Source organism: Crassostrea angulata, chromosome 3, assembly GCF_025612915.1.
Source record: "Crassostrea angulata isolate pt1a10 chromosome 3, ASM2561291v2, whole genome shotgun sequence".
NCBI lineage: Eukaryota > Metazoa > Mollusca > Bivalvia > Ostreida > Ostreidae > Magallana > Magallana angulata.
This window is the reverse complement of record NC_069113.1, coordinates 44572795-44587516: the sequence shown is the minus strand read 5'-3', so window position 1 is coordinate 44587516 and position 14722 is coordinate 44572795. Positions and strand designations below refer to the sequence as shown.

Genomic DNA, 14722 nt, shown 5'->3' with positions numbered 1-14722 from the left:
ACGTCATAGTATTACTTATTAGGTTTGTTACTGACTGTTTAAAGAAATTTGTGGGGTCGGTAAAGTCCATAGAAGGCGAGGCGGAGCCTCGCCTTCTATGGACTTTACCGACCCCACAAATTTCTTTAAACAGTCAGTAACAAACCTAATAAGTGTTTTGTTTTGTCGAAGACCTAAAGTTTGATATGTTAACAAACGTTTGTGTAGAAAATCAGCTCAAATAACGTTACGTCCGCCATGTTGCGCTATAAATTTTGACGCTTGCCTTTTAAAGAAATTTGTAAGGCAGCCACGTGACGCGTTTCATCCAATGACGTCGCGACATTCTAGTCCGAGGCAAAACAAATACACAGTGAATGAGCAATGATGACTATAATCATTATGGAAGTTATAGGCATCCTCTATACATTGATTTGTGAAGATTTTATTTTTATACGATAAGTTATTTAAAAATTGGTTGAAATCGGGGGCAAATATTTTACCATACCGTACATAGTCCTTTTTAGTGTAAATCATGATTGTCATAAATTCAAATATATAGTACATTAAATTATGAAGTTAATGGAATTTCTAATGTATTTCTTTCTTTTTGAGATTTTTATTCATAAAAATTTTTCGTTAAAATGGTATGTACCTCATCTTGAAAATAAACTAGATTAACCTAATTTGTACACTTTTACAATTTTCTTAGACTCTGTTAGTTTTCTTTTTTTTTACTAAAATATAGAGAATCCTTAGTTTCACAATATTGTATGAATGACAAACCATGTCCTTGTGTTGGTCAACATTTATTTAAAAAAAAAACATTCACTCCACATTACAACCTCACTAGAGCCTCACAGATATTGATTAATTTATACTGTCTCACAGAAATGTCTTTACTTATCAAATAATTTATTCAATATTACACAAAATTATTTTTTTTAAAAAAATTATCTACACAAAATAAAAAGAAAGACAACTCGTACCTTGATTTTGAGCATATTTCAATTGATAGGAAATTACAAAAAAAATACTTGTAGACATTGCTTTTTTCCAAAATACTTTTATTATAAAAAAAAAAAAAATTATAATTTGTAAAAAACTAAATACACAAATTGTTTTTAGTTCTTTTTCGGCTTAGGTGTGTCGTATCTGCTTTTGCTCCTGTAGAACAGCAGGAATGGAATGGTGAGAGATGGCAGGGTCATGATAGCGAATACCAGCCAGTCCAGCTGAAATAAAAGTGGGTATTAAAAATTCTGTCTCCATCATTTACTGTAAATTCCGTATTTTACACGAGTACTTAATTCCGTGATTCAGCCAATATCAATCAAATCGCCAGAACATGAAATCGTAAATGCCAAATTTTTATCATAGTTTCATGTAAAATAAAAGTGAGATTTTTGAATTTGTGGTATGCACTTCTTGTGATTTTATGCAGATATTAATTCCTCGCCCTTAAATAGGAATCTTCAGTACACATGTTGTAAGTATTATATTTTACTTAAACCCCTTGTCCATACCCTATTTGTTATTATATATTTAATGCCAAGGAAAAAAGGGGTGACAAATTCCATTTAAAAAAGAACAGTCTTTAATACCTTTGTCAGATAAGATTATGAAGCTTTAAGATTTTTTTGAGATATTTTCAAAATATTTGATTTCTGCTATATTTAGTTTGCTTTGTATGTTATTAAGGAAAAATAATTTTGGTTACCCTCAAAATTAATAAAGATAAATTCCTACAATATTAACAAAACCAGATAAATAAATTTAACAGCTACATTGTATCATCATGTGCAAAGAAATGTTTAATATGTATATCCCATTTATACATATGTAAATACAATATGTAACATAAAGTAAAGGTAAATGACATAAATAGACAAGGAGAAATAACTCTTCCATATTCATAAAATTTCATCCAGTGCAAAATAATAACAATTCAATTTCTTTATGATTATCTAAAATTGTTTTTTTTTTAAATAAACTGCCAAAATTATCTAAAATACAGTTTTTATGGATTGGATACCTTAATTGTAACATTGTATTTATTATCACAGCAAAAGATGCATTACTGCGTGTACTTACAACATGAGGAGAGAATTTTCTGTCAAAGTCTTTGCTGCCAACAATTCCTCCCTCACCTGGGGCACTGGTAAATCCAACCTGAACAAATACATTTCAAATTTTCTTTAATATCATTTCATTTCATACATTTCATTTTTAGAAATAGCAGACAAAATAAATTACTCAAGTAACAAGTATGCATACAATAGCTATTTTTCAATCTAGTTAAAATAAGAATTGTAAAGCTGCTTCTCTCTAGATGGAAAATAATTTACAAAATGTAACAACATCCTGAACAAGGTCCTCTCAGAGCAACCTATCAATCAGCTTATTATTCGCTACAGCTGAAATATTTGATGGTATTTCGGACAGGTGTTTCTTTCACAAATATTAATCTACATGCCTTAAGTTAGAGGCATAGTAAACAGACTCGTGGTTAAATATATGCTATCCAGGAAAGTTTCAATGGTAGTTTTTGTTGTATGAATTATTGAATATGAATTCATAAAACATTGGTGACTAAAATGGACTGATATACAATTTTAGCAGAAAAAATGGTCTAGACAGCACAAGAGTTGCAAGAGAGAAGTTTAAGAATTATCTTGAGACTTACATATAGAAGCTTGAGTTTGATTGGCTAGAAGTTTGCTTATTCATATTTAAATGTCATAACGAGATGACCATGTACATAATGTTGTCATCTTGTTAGGTGTATATTAGAAAAGTGGATTTACGAGTGATTTTAAATTAGACTTAATTTTGAACATTATAGCATACATTTTGACACTTTAACTACATTAGATCAAGATCCAATTATAATGAACATACCACAGCTGAGGCAGCATTTTCGGAGGGTTTGTAGGAAACTTCAGCAGCTGTAAAGTTGAAGTATCCAAACTGCAATGGACGGAGAACCACCACGTGGGACACATTCGTGCCACTGATACTTCATTAAGGTATATAATCCAAGACTTTACATTACTCTGAAATCTGGCAATTCTTTTTCATCTTAATTTTCATTTGAAATCCAAATTTTCTCAATACAGGATGGAAGCTTTAGCAGTTACTCACTTACAAAATGCAAGATAAAGTTCATACTTCAACTTCAAAATATTAATAACCATGGTCGTATCTAAATGAATTTGGAAGTTCTAATAACTGTTATTTATGCAATCTACTCTCAAAATATTAAATCCTCCGATATCTCGATTTTTTTTTTGGTCATGTCAAGTTACTAAAATAGTAAGGTTTGATTGAATACAATTCAGAGCTGGCAACCTAATTTGTGGGGCATTTGATTTAAAATGCAGATGCCCACACGAATATTGTACAGTTTTTATAAAGTTCAGACCAGTGTTATTAACATTGTTATTTTCATATCCACGGTTCATAGAATGATTTTCAAATTGCCTCTCATTTTTATCCAATTTATTACCCTAGTCGCAGACAGATACTTGACCAATGCAGTGAAAGTACAAAATAATATTGATAATCAAATGTGATTTTTCTTTGGAAAAATTGTTTCAAAGGATACGGTGCTATTCTCTCCCATTTAACATTCAAGTTTCCTTTCACAACTTCAAAATCTTGCTCAGGGAAACTTTCCTCTTTCAAATTGACATCAAGAGCAGCACTGCAAGAAAAAAAAATCAAATAAAATCTTACTTACAATGGCCTTGGGTTAATCTGTTTACAGTTTACAGGAAGTTCTTCAGAAACAGGTGTACATCTTATTAAGTTACTGATATATTATTCAGATTTAAAACTCCCCTAGGCTGCATATTACATGTAACAACAATTTATCTCTTAAAAAATGAAAATTCTATCCATTACTATATATTTCATAAAATTACATTGCATGTACATTATGATTAAAAGAATCATTAAAACAATATAGTTTAATTCATTTGATGAACATGTAAGTTCAAATCAGAAAAAGACTGGATTGTTCAATATTGAGGTCAATAACCCATACATATAAACTTACCTGCCACCAATATTGAAAATAGTATATTGAACAGTTAAATCCCTGCCTTCCACTAAATACTGGTTAAGTACATTTTTTGATGCTAGTAGTCTGGCAACATTCTCCTCCTCAGACAAACTGTAACCAGCAAAGCTGATCAGAACTGCTAAAACCAACAGTTTCATCTGAAATGACCAAAATTGGTACATGTACATGTATCTGTTGGACTGTTTAATGTATTGCTATCATCGATTATCTGTAATCATGAACTAGGATAATACTGAAGTAAATGATATGGATAGTATGAATGATAATTCTTATTCAATATATTTTATCATTTATGTTAAGGATATACTTTTTTACAGGTAAAACAATGGAACAGCTGTTTCACACAGCATGGGAATAACAACAACACCAATTTAACTGTTCACTCTAAATAAATGAAACGTCTACCATAAAATATCGCTCCAGCCAAACAAAAAAAAGAAACAAATCAATATTGAGATTAACGGATTGGTTTAACAATCTAATTTATTTTTCGTGGTTTTAGACGCCACGTAAGCCAATTTGTATATTAGGCCTATTTACATATATCTGCATTTTGCGAGTTCTTTACAATTATACGATTTACCGCCGTTTAGTACATCAGAAATAGCACAAACAAGTGTTTATTTTAAAGCTAACTTGTATTGAAAATTAAAATTCACAGAAGTAAATAAATGTACCTACCTTTCTTCGTGCTGCCAACTAGCCGGTGTTCAAAAGGGGGAAGTAATCAACGTGGCGAACAAAAAGAATTTTTGAGAACGCCGATCCCGACCCATCTATCGGATCGTCACCCTCCGTCAAATGCTTCCCACCGAATTTTAACCCCCCCCCCCCCCAAAAAAAAAACCAACAAAAAACAAAAAAACAAACCCCACATATAATTACAAATAAAATCTATATACTAAATATATTTGTATATTGTATGTCACGGTATGACTTGCGCAACATGTGGTTTTTGTCAATAATTAGTAAATTGAATTGAATTGAAAAATCTCTTTTTTCAAAGTTACCAATATTATTAAATACAGTTAAAATTGATCGGATCTACACTTGAAAATGATTGGATCTGTGTAAAGAATTGTTTGCAAGTTATAACAATTAGAATTGTGAACAGTTTTGAGTAAACTTATGAAGAGATTACTTAAAGGACCGTTTAATTAATGTCTTGTATGTATACATAATACATATTATATATTATATGTTACTCAAATTTCTGTAATTTATTCCGATCAGCATCTATCTCTGAGGTCAATATTTATTCCAAATGTCAGTCAAATGATAGATCTATCGGATAAAGTATTCGAGTGTCCTTCAGTTTAATAGACATGTGTTTGAGAATAACACTACTGCTTGCAAGACATTGCTGTTGGTTTCCATTCATGAGATATGCTGACGCGATAATTTACAATCTTGATCGAAATATGTTTTAAACTATTTGTAAATTCAGGCTTTCAATTCTGTTCTTTTTCCGCTTTGTACTAAAAAGAGAAGCAATTTTCGATATTGGTTTAATACCATTTCTTTTCACAATCTTACTATATTCATCTATAATATTAAAATTTTAGCAAATCGCAATGGAAAGGTAAAGATGGAAAAATTTCGGCATTGTCTTTATAGAGTAACAAAACACGCAATTTTTATCCCTCACTTACTAACCGTCCCAGTCAAAGGCACTTCTCTTCGAATTTCAAAATCGTATAGTGCCCAATAGAATGTGACAAACCATGCCTTTTGGTAGAATACATATATACATATGGGTATTTTTTAAATTCATTGAATGAGATCTAGAGAGAGAGAGAGAGAGAGAGAGAGAGAGAGAGAGAGAGAGAGAGAGAGAGAGAGAGAGAGAGAGAGAGAGTAAAAACATATATTCTTAAAATATGCAGGGTAATTATTGATTCAGCTGGCATTGGATTAAATAATTAAACACTTTAACACTTTATTTAATCATTTGTGAATATGTACATATACTAAGAGTGAGATCAATAAGTTCAACTATCAAATATTAAGTCATATTCACTGAAGGAAAAAACCCATTAATATTTACAAGTAAAAATTAATATCAATAAAAACAAAAACGCAAATCAAAACAAATTTAAAAAAAAAACCAAAACACCAAAAAAAATAAAAAATTAATAAATAAATAACTAAAAAAAAATAAATAAAAGAAAATAAAAATACAAAAACCCATCTTTGCTAGTCAAGGGTTTTCGGTCCACTTTGCTCTACCCATAAACGGGAGCAAAGTGGACCGAACTCCCTTGGCTAGCGAAGATGACAAAAACCCAACAACAACACAACAGCAAAACACCACAAAACCCCTCAATCTAATAATTCATAATTTGCATTGTTTATACAGGTACCTTTGAGTTTAGAAAAATTAATCATAATGCGTCTACAGTTTGATGGTGAAAAATCATCGTCTCATAAACTACACGTAATGTGATAGACGAAATTCTCTCTTGAAACAATCTACACCCGAAAGAATAAAAAAAAAAAATCCAAAATAATACAGCCAAATTGATCGTACGAAAAAAAGAAAAAATTCAAAACGTGAATTATCCAAGGAGAAAAAATTCAATTTATAATCTAAGAAATTGAAAGTAAGTTATATTTCGTTGTTAAATAATACTGTATACAGAGTAATATTCGCCCCGTTTTCTTTTTGCCCGTTTCGCCCTCGTTGTCAGCGGGTAATTAACTGTCTCAAACGGTCTCCTTTTTAACACAACTGTGTTTCTGGACGAATTTAAGACGGGGCAAACTTTTTTTTCATGTGAAGAAAGACGAAAATGACCCTGCAATCAGTAATAATCATATAATAATATTTTCACACAAATAAACCTGCTTGTCTTTATTTGCACACAATTGATATACTGATACATGATATTCCACATTATTGAATTAACTACCGGTATAACGTTTAATAAATTAAGTACATTGTATAATTTTATACGCAAGATTCACGACAAAATTCATCTGGTAAAGAATGCATAATCTAGCCTCTAATTCAGAAAACAAACATGCATCTTTACCATATAATGTTAATGGCATTTGAAATTAGTAGCTACATGTATATAGCACTGCAAAATCATTTATTCCTGTAATATTACGCTGTTCTATACAATATCAAATTAGTAATTCTTTGGAAAGAATATAAAAACTTCCAAAACGATTTTCTTTATCATCAGTACAAAATTCTTAAAATATATTAATGGGCTTCATTGCATTGCCAAACAAAATGGTAAAGCAAATAGTTTAACAAGCTCTTTTGATGATCATCAACAATCAACTTAAATAAATGTAAGCGATAACACTTAATTCTATTTACATACATGGGTATTAATTAAGAAACAATTTCAGTCAAATTGGCTACCAAGAAACAATGCAAGATTCCAGGTTCTTCTTGCGTATTTGATCAAATCTTCATCACTAGAATTTAGATCAGGGAACTTTGGCATCATTGTGACTTCTGTGCGACAAACAGTGTCTGAAAACGTGCCCGTGATGCGATTGTATTCAGAATGTTCTTTTACCGTTGCCACATCAATTTTCATATCGTGCCAAACACTGCCTTCGTCAGATGAATCTGTGCATGGATATGAATAAGAATTCACTTGTTTTTCACGCACAAGTGTAACCCTGTCTTTGAAATGAGGAGAAATGCAAAGAATGTCGCCTCGTTTTTCCATCAGATAACAGCTGTCGTCAAGAATTCCTTTTAAGTCACTCATTTGCCTTATACTTTCAATGTCGAGGATTCTTCTGGACTGTAGTTTGCAACGGACATCCAAAGGTATCTTTTTTTCATCGGACTTCAGTCGTATGACGTCTCCGGCTAGCCATTTTAAATCTGCAAGACGGAACTCGATGAAATTCATGTCTTTATCTAGAACACACGAACCCGTGTGCGGTTTACCGAAGTCAGCTTCACCAGTCTGGAGGCTGACGTGGTACTTATTTTCTTTCCCGTCTTCTTGAAATCCAAATTTTTCCAAGAACTCCTTTACCCTTTGAGGGTTACATTCGGATGGTATGAATGAGCTGCTGATTCTTCGCCCCCTCGAACCTACACTGAGATTATTACGTAGACTAGTGTAACTTCTACCTCTCTGATGTCTTCCTCCTCTTCCTCGGGATTTTTTATTTAGTGAGTGATATTCTTTTCTTTCAATAAACTGTTTGCGATGCAATTTTTCTTGCATATCTTTTATGGGCATACTGAGTTTATCGACGTCAACAATATACACATTGCCAAACGTCATCACAAAGCGAAGAATGCCATGAAATGTATCATCATAGTTTTCTCTAACAACGTTAATCTGCTGTAGGAAAACTTGTTGAAATATCTGACAGTCGGGGTCATTGTCGTCCACATGTTCTATTGAAGGCTCAAAATTTCGAACGACGCCTCGCAAGTATGGAAGATGTACAGCTTCTCGGTGCTTATGATGCTCTTGAATCAATCCAGTGTAGGGTTTAAAATCCAGCATATCATCTGTCGATCTAGAACCTTCAAATATAGTCACATAAGCTCCTTCAACGAACGCCTTGTCTCTGGAATAGGTTGTTACGAACTTGGATGATTTGTCTCCAAGGTCTTGTAACGATTTGTTGACCTTCAAGAGCTGCTCAGAATTACCCCAAGCTTCTAATATCACCCCCTTAGTTTCTCTAAAGTTGGCTCTCCGGATTCTAACTATTGCACCCGTTTCCTTAGAAAGTCTTCTTTCAGTGTATGCTTCTGCAAACAGAACAGAATCCCAAGTATCAAGTGGAAGATTTAAAACGAGATGATTCTCAACAAGATCAACATCTCCAAAGAAGTTATCAATCGTATTTCTCTCAGCTATTTCTTGATAACCACAAAGCATTTCATTTAGCAACGCCGTTGTATTACTTTGATTCAATGGCTTTTTGAGAATGTTAAAATTTGACTTCTTCTGAGATGGGTCAGAAATAAATTTGATCATTCCTTCACTTATATTGTCAGCTAGTGTTGCTCTGTACTCTCTGAAAAAATACATTACAATTTTTGCCAAAATCTTTTGATTGCTTCTTGAAATATTGTCAATCTCTACAACTTCACCGAAGTCTAAACCAGTAGCACTTTCTTGCAGTGTTTCAGGTAAAGAACATTTTAAATCTTTCTCGAGATTCTTCATGCTCAGTATACATCCAATAATGATCATCGAAAAAGTAATTTCATCAAAAAATTGTCTTGATCCCGAAGTAATAGATGTTCGCCTTCCCCAGTCCAAAAGAAACATAATTACTGGAGCAATCTCTTTGTTCTCTCGCACAAAAGTTGAGAAAAAAATCGATCGACGTAAACCATTAACGTCCCTCAAAAATCTAACAAAACATGTGGTGTTTTTTATAAAAGTTTTGTATCTAGGACTGGAGCCACCTTCAGGAATGAAATCCTTGTTTCTTTGAAACAAATTTTGAATGAACTTTAAAGTAGCTGCATATTTTTTCTTGTTCGTACTAATATGAATATCTAAACTGTTTTCATTTTCTCTCATTAACCCTGTCATAAATAGTCCAGTTGGAAAGAAAGATGCTCCCTTAACAGGAACAAGAACACGAAAAACAGTATCTCTCAAAAATTTTAGTCGTTGTAGAGTTTCATGCCTTAGATTTTTAGTAGAGAAATATCGACGTACAATTGACGATCCTATTTCAAATAGATTGTCAATGTCGGTTTCATCTTCCTCTGTTAGGTCCTGTGGCGGCAATTGCTCCCTCTTTTCCCTTTTATCCTCTTTCAGCAAGCCTATCACATCAGCTATAACCCAAGGAAAGCTTATTAAAGGTTCAGGGTTATCAAAGTCTCGACGATAAGTCACAGCATACCATGCTGAAGCCTTCCGTAGTATTTCACTACCACAAGAGTCAAAATCAATGTTTGTTTCACCTCCAAAGTCTTGAAAAAAGCGTTCTCTAGTTCGTTTACAAATAACAGACATTTTCGCCTTTACTATCTGTTCTATTTCATATTTTTCATTTTTTAGGCATCCTCGCTGAGGATTTAGTCTTCGAATTATTCCAGAAATAGCTTCAGTTTCATTTTCTATTCCATACAGGAGCAGAAGTTGTCGAACCTTTTCATTGTAAGTATTTCTTGCAACAACGGCATCGTCTTCATACTTTTGCCAGTCAGTCAAAAGCAGATCACTATCTGGAATAATACTTCTAATAATTTTGGTATGGTCTTTCTGACGAGTTTGTGCTTGTTCAAGAGCTCTGCACTGCTTGAACAATTTCCCAAGAACCTTTTTCGACAAATACTGTGGTTTATCTGTCTTCTGCATAAAATCTGGATAGGTATCTACTTTAAGCTCTTTTAACATTTTTGCTGGCTGCCCAGTTTTGGGAAAATCTACTGCATCAGAATGCATTCTCGCTAACAACTTGCAAGCTTCCGTAAAAATGTCTTTCTTATCAGCATGCACTACATGTGCGTTTGCGATAATACCCAAGTTGTCATTTTTTATATACTCTCCTACAAAATCAATTATGTCATCTACATTGACTTTACGATCTAAGTACTTTTTTGTAGCTTTTGGGAAATCCATTGGTTCTTGATTTTCAATGACATTGTAAAAATGGTCGTCCCAACTTACAAAATACATGTCACCATCAAGATCAGATCCTGACATTTCATTGGGATGAGGTCGTTTACCTTTCTGGGGAAATACAATGCAATCAAACATGTGATGTAAGGCAGAAACATCTACAGCTTCATATTTTCGCAAATCCCCAGGATGAAAACATGGGTTTTTCGTAGCCACAACCGGTCCCTTAAGAACAATTGAGTCTTCCTGTTCCGTTCCTGGAATTTGTGAATACTGCACAAAAACCTGACCGTATTCTAATGTTCCTGTATCATCTAATGTACCCATCATAATGCGCCCCTTTTCCCATGATAATTGAATCCGCGCACGTCGCATCAAATCCCGAATTTGGCATTTATATATCGTAATTAACATGGATCTAAAGAATGGCTCTTTAACAAACACAATTCCACTTTTTTGAAGTTGTTTAAACCGAATATGAATTGACAACTGTAAAGAAAGTAATATTCATTATGATAAAACATGAAGGAAAACATTTCAAAAAGAATTTTAAAATAACCAACTGAATTAAGATTACATATAGTTATGAATACACACCGCAGATAGAACTTTAATAGCCTCCTTGTCATAGACCATCGTGTCTGCCAAACTAAACAACATCTTTTCTTGAAGTGATAAGAATACTTTATCGGCGACACCAAGTCCAGATAAAAGTGTGATTGCTTGTCTGTTTAAGTGAAGTCTCCCTAATGAATGGTACAATTCGTATTTACATTACACATTTTAAATTAAAATGATTTCTTTAAATAATACATAATACTTCAGAACCTATTCTGAAATGTTCATACCTGGTTTTGTTACTTGAAGAATCTCGAGATTTTTCGACTCCGAATTGAATTTCTTCATGCTCTTACGAATTACAAGGACGTCTTTCTCCTCACCAAGTTCTGGATCTTGTGAAACAACCCCTTTGCACCCTCCATATCGAATTTGAAATGCAGAGGGCTTCACTTTGTAACCAAGAGCTTTAGTAACCTATTTGAACGATTTACATTTATAATACCTTAACTTATGAAATCAAAACTGAAAATCTAAATCATTGACATTGATATCACGTAACAATTTATCTGCAATTAATGTTTGTCAAATATTAAAACATTTGCAATGACATGTCTACATTTAGTAAATATCAATATCGATTTATTTCTATTAAAGATTAAATAATATCATTATCTCAACAATAAATATTTATACAAATACCTTATTAGCCAGACAAGGGGATAGTTTACCAATACCATCGGAAAAACAGTAGTTATTTCTATCGATGTCATCTTGATGTACTAATTCTCCGTCCTGCATACCAACTTTGACCGTGTCACGTGATGCGGAAAAACAAAGACCAAAGCGTGAAACGTACGACGCAACACAAGTCTCCCGTGAAATGTCACCACAGTTATCACGAATCATCTGTGCGTTTGTATCATCGTTTGGACAAAAAAACCAAAAGCCATGTTCTCGAAGTTGACTGTTAGAACATCCTAAAAACTCATAATGACGCGTAAGGATTCGAAATCCAGCGCACAAAAATTGTTTCATTGCGCCTATAACTGAATCAAGGGAGTTAGGTGCAATTGCACTCACTTTTTCATAATCCTCATCGCGGAAAACTATTCTAATAAAATATTCTTCTGCATATTGTCGAATGATACGATTTTGAACGATTGGTTCTTTTGGATAAAATACATGTTTTGTTGGTGTCAAGACCATTCGACGAATATTTGAGTAGCCAGGAGGCATGTCATCTTCCTCTTTTACGATAATTTCGTTTTTTTCAATCTGTTTAGAAATGAGACTGGCAAAGGGAATAAAAGGACGATCATTTGTCTTTGCTGTGATACGATGTAGCATATCTGGAGTCAGCTTCCCCTTGAATCTTCTTAGAAATGACACATTCTCCCCGTTTAAGTGATCGGTGACTTTGAACCCGTGAGAACAAAAGCAATTCCAGGCATATTCCGTGTCAAAATCTTCAAATGAAAATGTCATTGCCCTCTTTAAATAAGGTATCACAGTAACATCAGCATAGACGACGTTGAACCCCAGCCTTTTAAATCGGGAAATGGCCTCCCATCCTACTTGATTTTTCGATTTATTTTTCAAATCATCGAATATATTACTTGGCCATTTGATATAAAAACTATTGGATCTACCGAACTCTTCTCGGGTTGTACCAGAAATGCTCACATTTCTAACTTCATCTGTTCTATTTTCATTTATTTTCTTCCTATTGAAGATCTTTGGATTGGATTTTACATTGATAATTAAGATAGTGGATTGATTATCTGGATATACAACGATTGTATCATGCATGGAGCTGTAGGAAATTTCCACGGCTTCTTGATTCTCCTTGTCATGGACCACACTCTGAATTGTCAAAACTCCTTTGTCATTTTCAAAAACGGCTTCTATTTCGTTTGCTGTCATGGACCAATGCTCTGAAAATTTTACTGGTGATAACAGGGCACCGCCGTAGAATTTGACATCTTGTATTGTTGAAACAGGTTTTCTTGAGTCATTTCGACGCGTATCTTTATTCCTAATAACAATGTAGCAATAATTTTCGTTTTCCGGTCTTTTTGACAACCAAAGATTATACATAAAAGACTCAAATTGTCTGCTCTTCATTTGTTCCTCGGACACAATTTTCACTCTGTAAATTTTAGAGTACTCTGCATATGAATGTTCGCTGTCATTTTCTTAAAAAATAAGAAGAAATTAAGATTTCATTTATTACATTGCTGCATGAGGTATAAGGAGCACCATATAACAAGCTTTGAAATACATGTAAGTTATTTTACATGCCAACAATTGATATAAAATTACATCTTATGAATTTGCCAGATCGTTCTGATAACTTAAAGTTAATGTTCGCCCAGTGTATTTGATACTTTATTCTTTTGAGGAAATATTACATTGTATTGTTTTCAGCTGTTATATATATTTTATATTTATACAGGCTATCTCTACGGTGCACTAAAATGGATGTTGACTTAGAAACCGATGAAACAATTCGCACAAAAATGAAGTTCCACGTTAAAAGAGAACGTAGAATGTATAGCATGTCAGTTGGCCATTGTAAGTTTAAATCTGATACCGGTATATTAAAAGATTACATGGTAATCTTACTCTTTGTAACACTCCAAATACTGAGTACTTCGATTTCGGTGTAAGGTTACTGAGCGGTGGAATACAATGTTTACCCTAATAGCCTGGGTCATTCCCAGATTACTAAAGATTCCGTTAACAAATTGTTGCGGAAATTGATTTAAAAACGTATACTATTTACTAGATTATTATAAATATGCATCAATACCCTTATAAATACGGTTAAATTCAATATTAATGCCTCAGTGTATTTATTTAGTCTGTAATTATAACATTTTCTGAAAACGTGTTCATACACATTAAATATTAGGCCCGGATATCTGTACCTTGTCTTTACATGTACGTTGAGTAACTTTGATAATTTGTTTGAAATGTTACATTTACATTACCTATTCTCTCTTCATTTACTATCTTAATGCCAGCCGGGATGTTTGTCATCAATACATCACGGGCCGAATCCACATTCTGTAGGTAGAAGAAAGTGATGGTGTATTCTTCCTTTTTCTTTCGCGATTGTTTTTGTTTTGAATCCTTTCCACCTGCTTTTGATTCAGTGGTTCCTCTTCCGTCCATTGTTCCAGCGTCATGATTTTGTTTGTCATTATCCACTGCCGCTGAATCAGCTGTTCGGTTTTCATCGTTTGTTTGATTTTCGTCTCTGCTTACTGAATTTGATGTACTGTTCTCCGACCTTGGTTTCCTTTCCTCATTTTCCGAAGGACACGCATGCTCTTCTCTTTGATACAGGATTTCACTTTTATGTAAATCCGTACCTGTCGCCATTTTTTATTTCAATTAAGTCAAAACATATATTTGACAAACATTGTATGTACACCCGTTGTCAAAGTGCACGATTTTTAAAAAATGTATGCTATACTTAGAAAGTATAACAAAACCGAAAGTAGAACAG

General features: G+C 33.2%; 1 protein-coding gene across 1 annotated transcript; it reads right to left on the bottom strand.

Moving 5' to 3' along the window:
* Positions 1–1025: 1025 nt before the first annotated feature.
* Positions 1026–14637, bottom strand: LOC128177527 (uncharacterized). The gene is made up of 10 exons (XM_052844252.1): positions 14202–14637; positions 11908–13403; positions 11496–11682; positions 11245–11393; positions 7603–11136; positions 4040–4203; positions 3587–3685; positions 2881–2992; positions 2074–2151; positions 1026–1214 (listed from the first exon to the last, which is right to left on the bottom strand). The coding sequence occupies exons 1-10, from the start codon at positions 14593–14595 to the stop codon at positions 1104–1106; spliced, it is 6324 nt and encodes a 2107-aa protein (XP_052700212.1). The 5' UTR covers positions 14596–14637; the 3' UTR covers positions 1026–1103.
* Positions 14638–14722: the final 85 nt, after the last annotated feature.

Coding starts and splice junctions, on each gene's coding strand:
- LOC128177527 (XM_052844252.1), bottom strand. CDS start 14,595: ATGGCGACAGGTACGGATTTACATAAAAGTGAAATCCTGTATCAAAGA. Junction 11,394..11,495: donor TCTTCAAGTAACAAAACCAG/GTATGAACATTT, acceptor ACCATTCATTAG/GGAGACTTCACTTAAACAGA. Junction 2,993..3,586: donor AAATGGGAGAGAATAGCACC/GTATCCTTTGAA, acceptor ATGAAGTATCAG/TGGCACGAATGTGTCCCACG.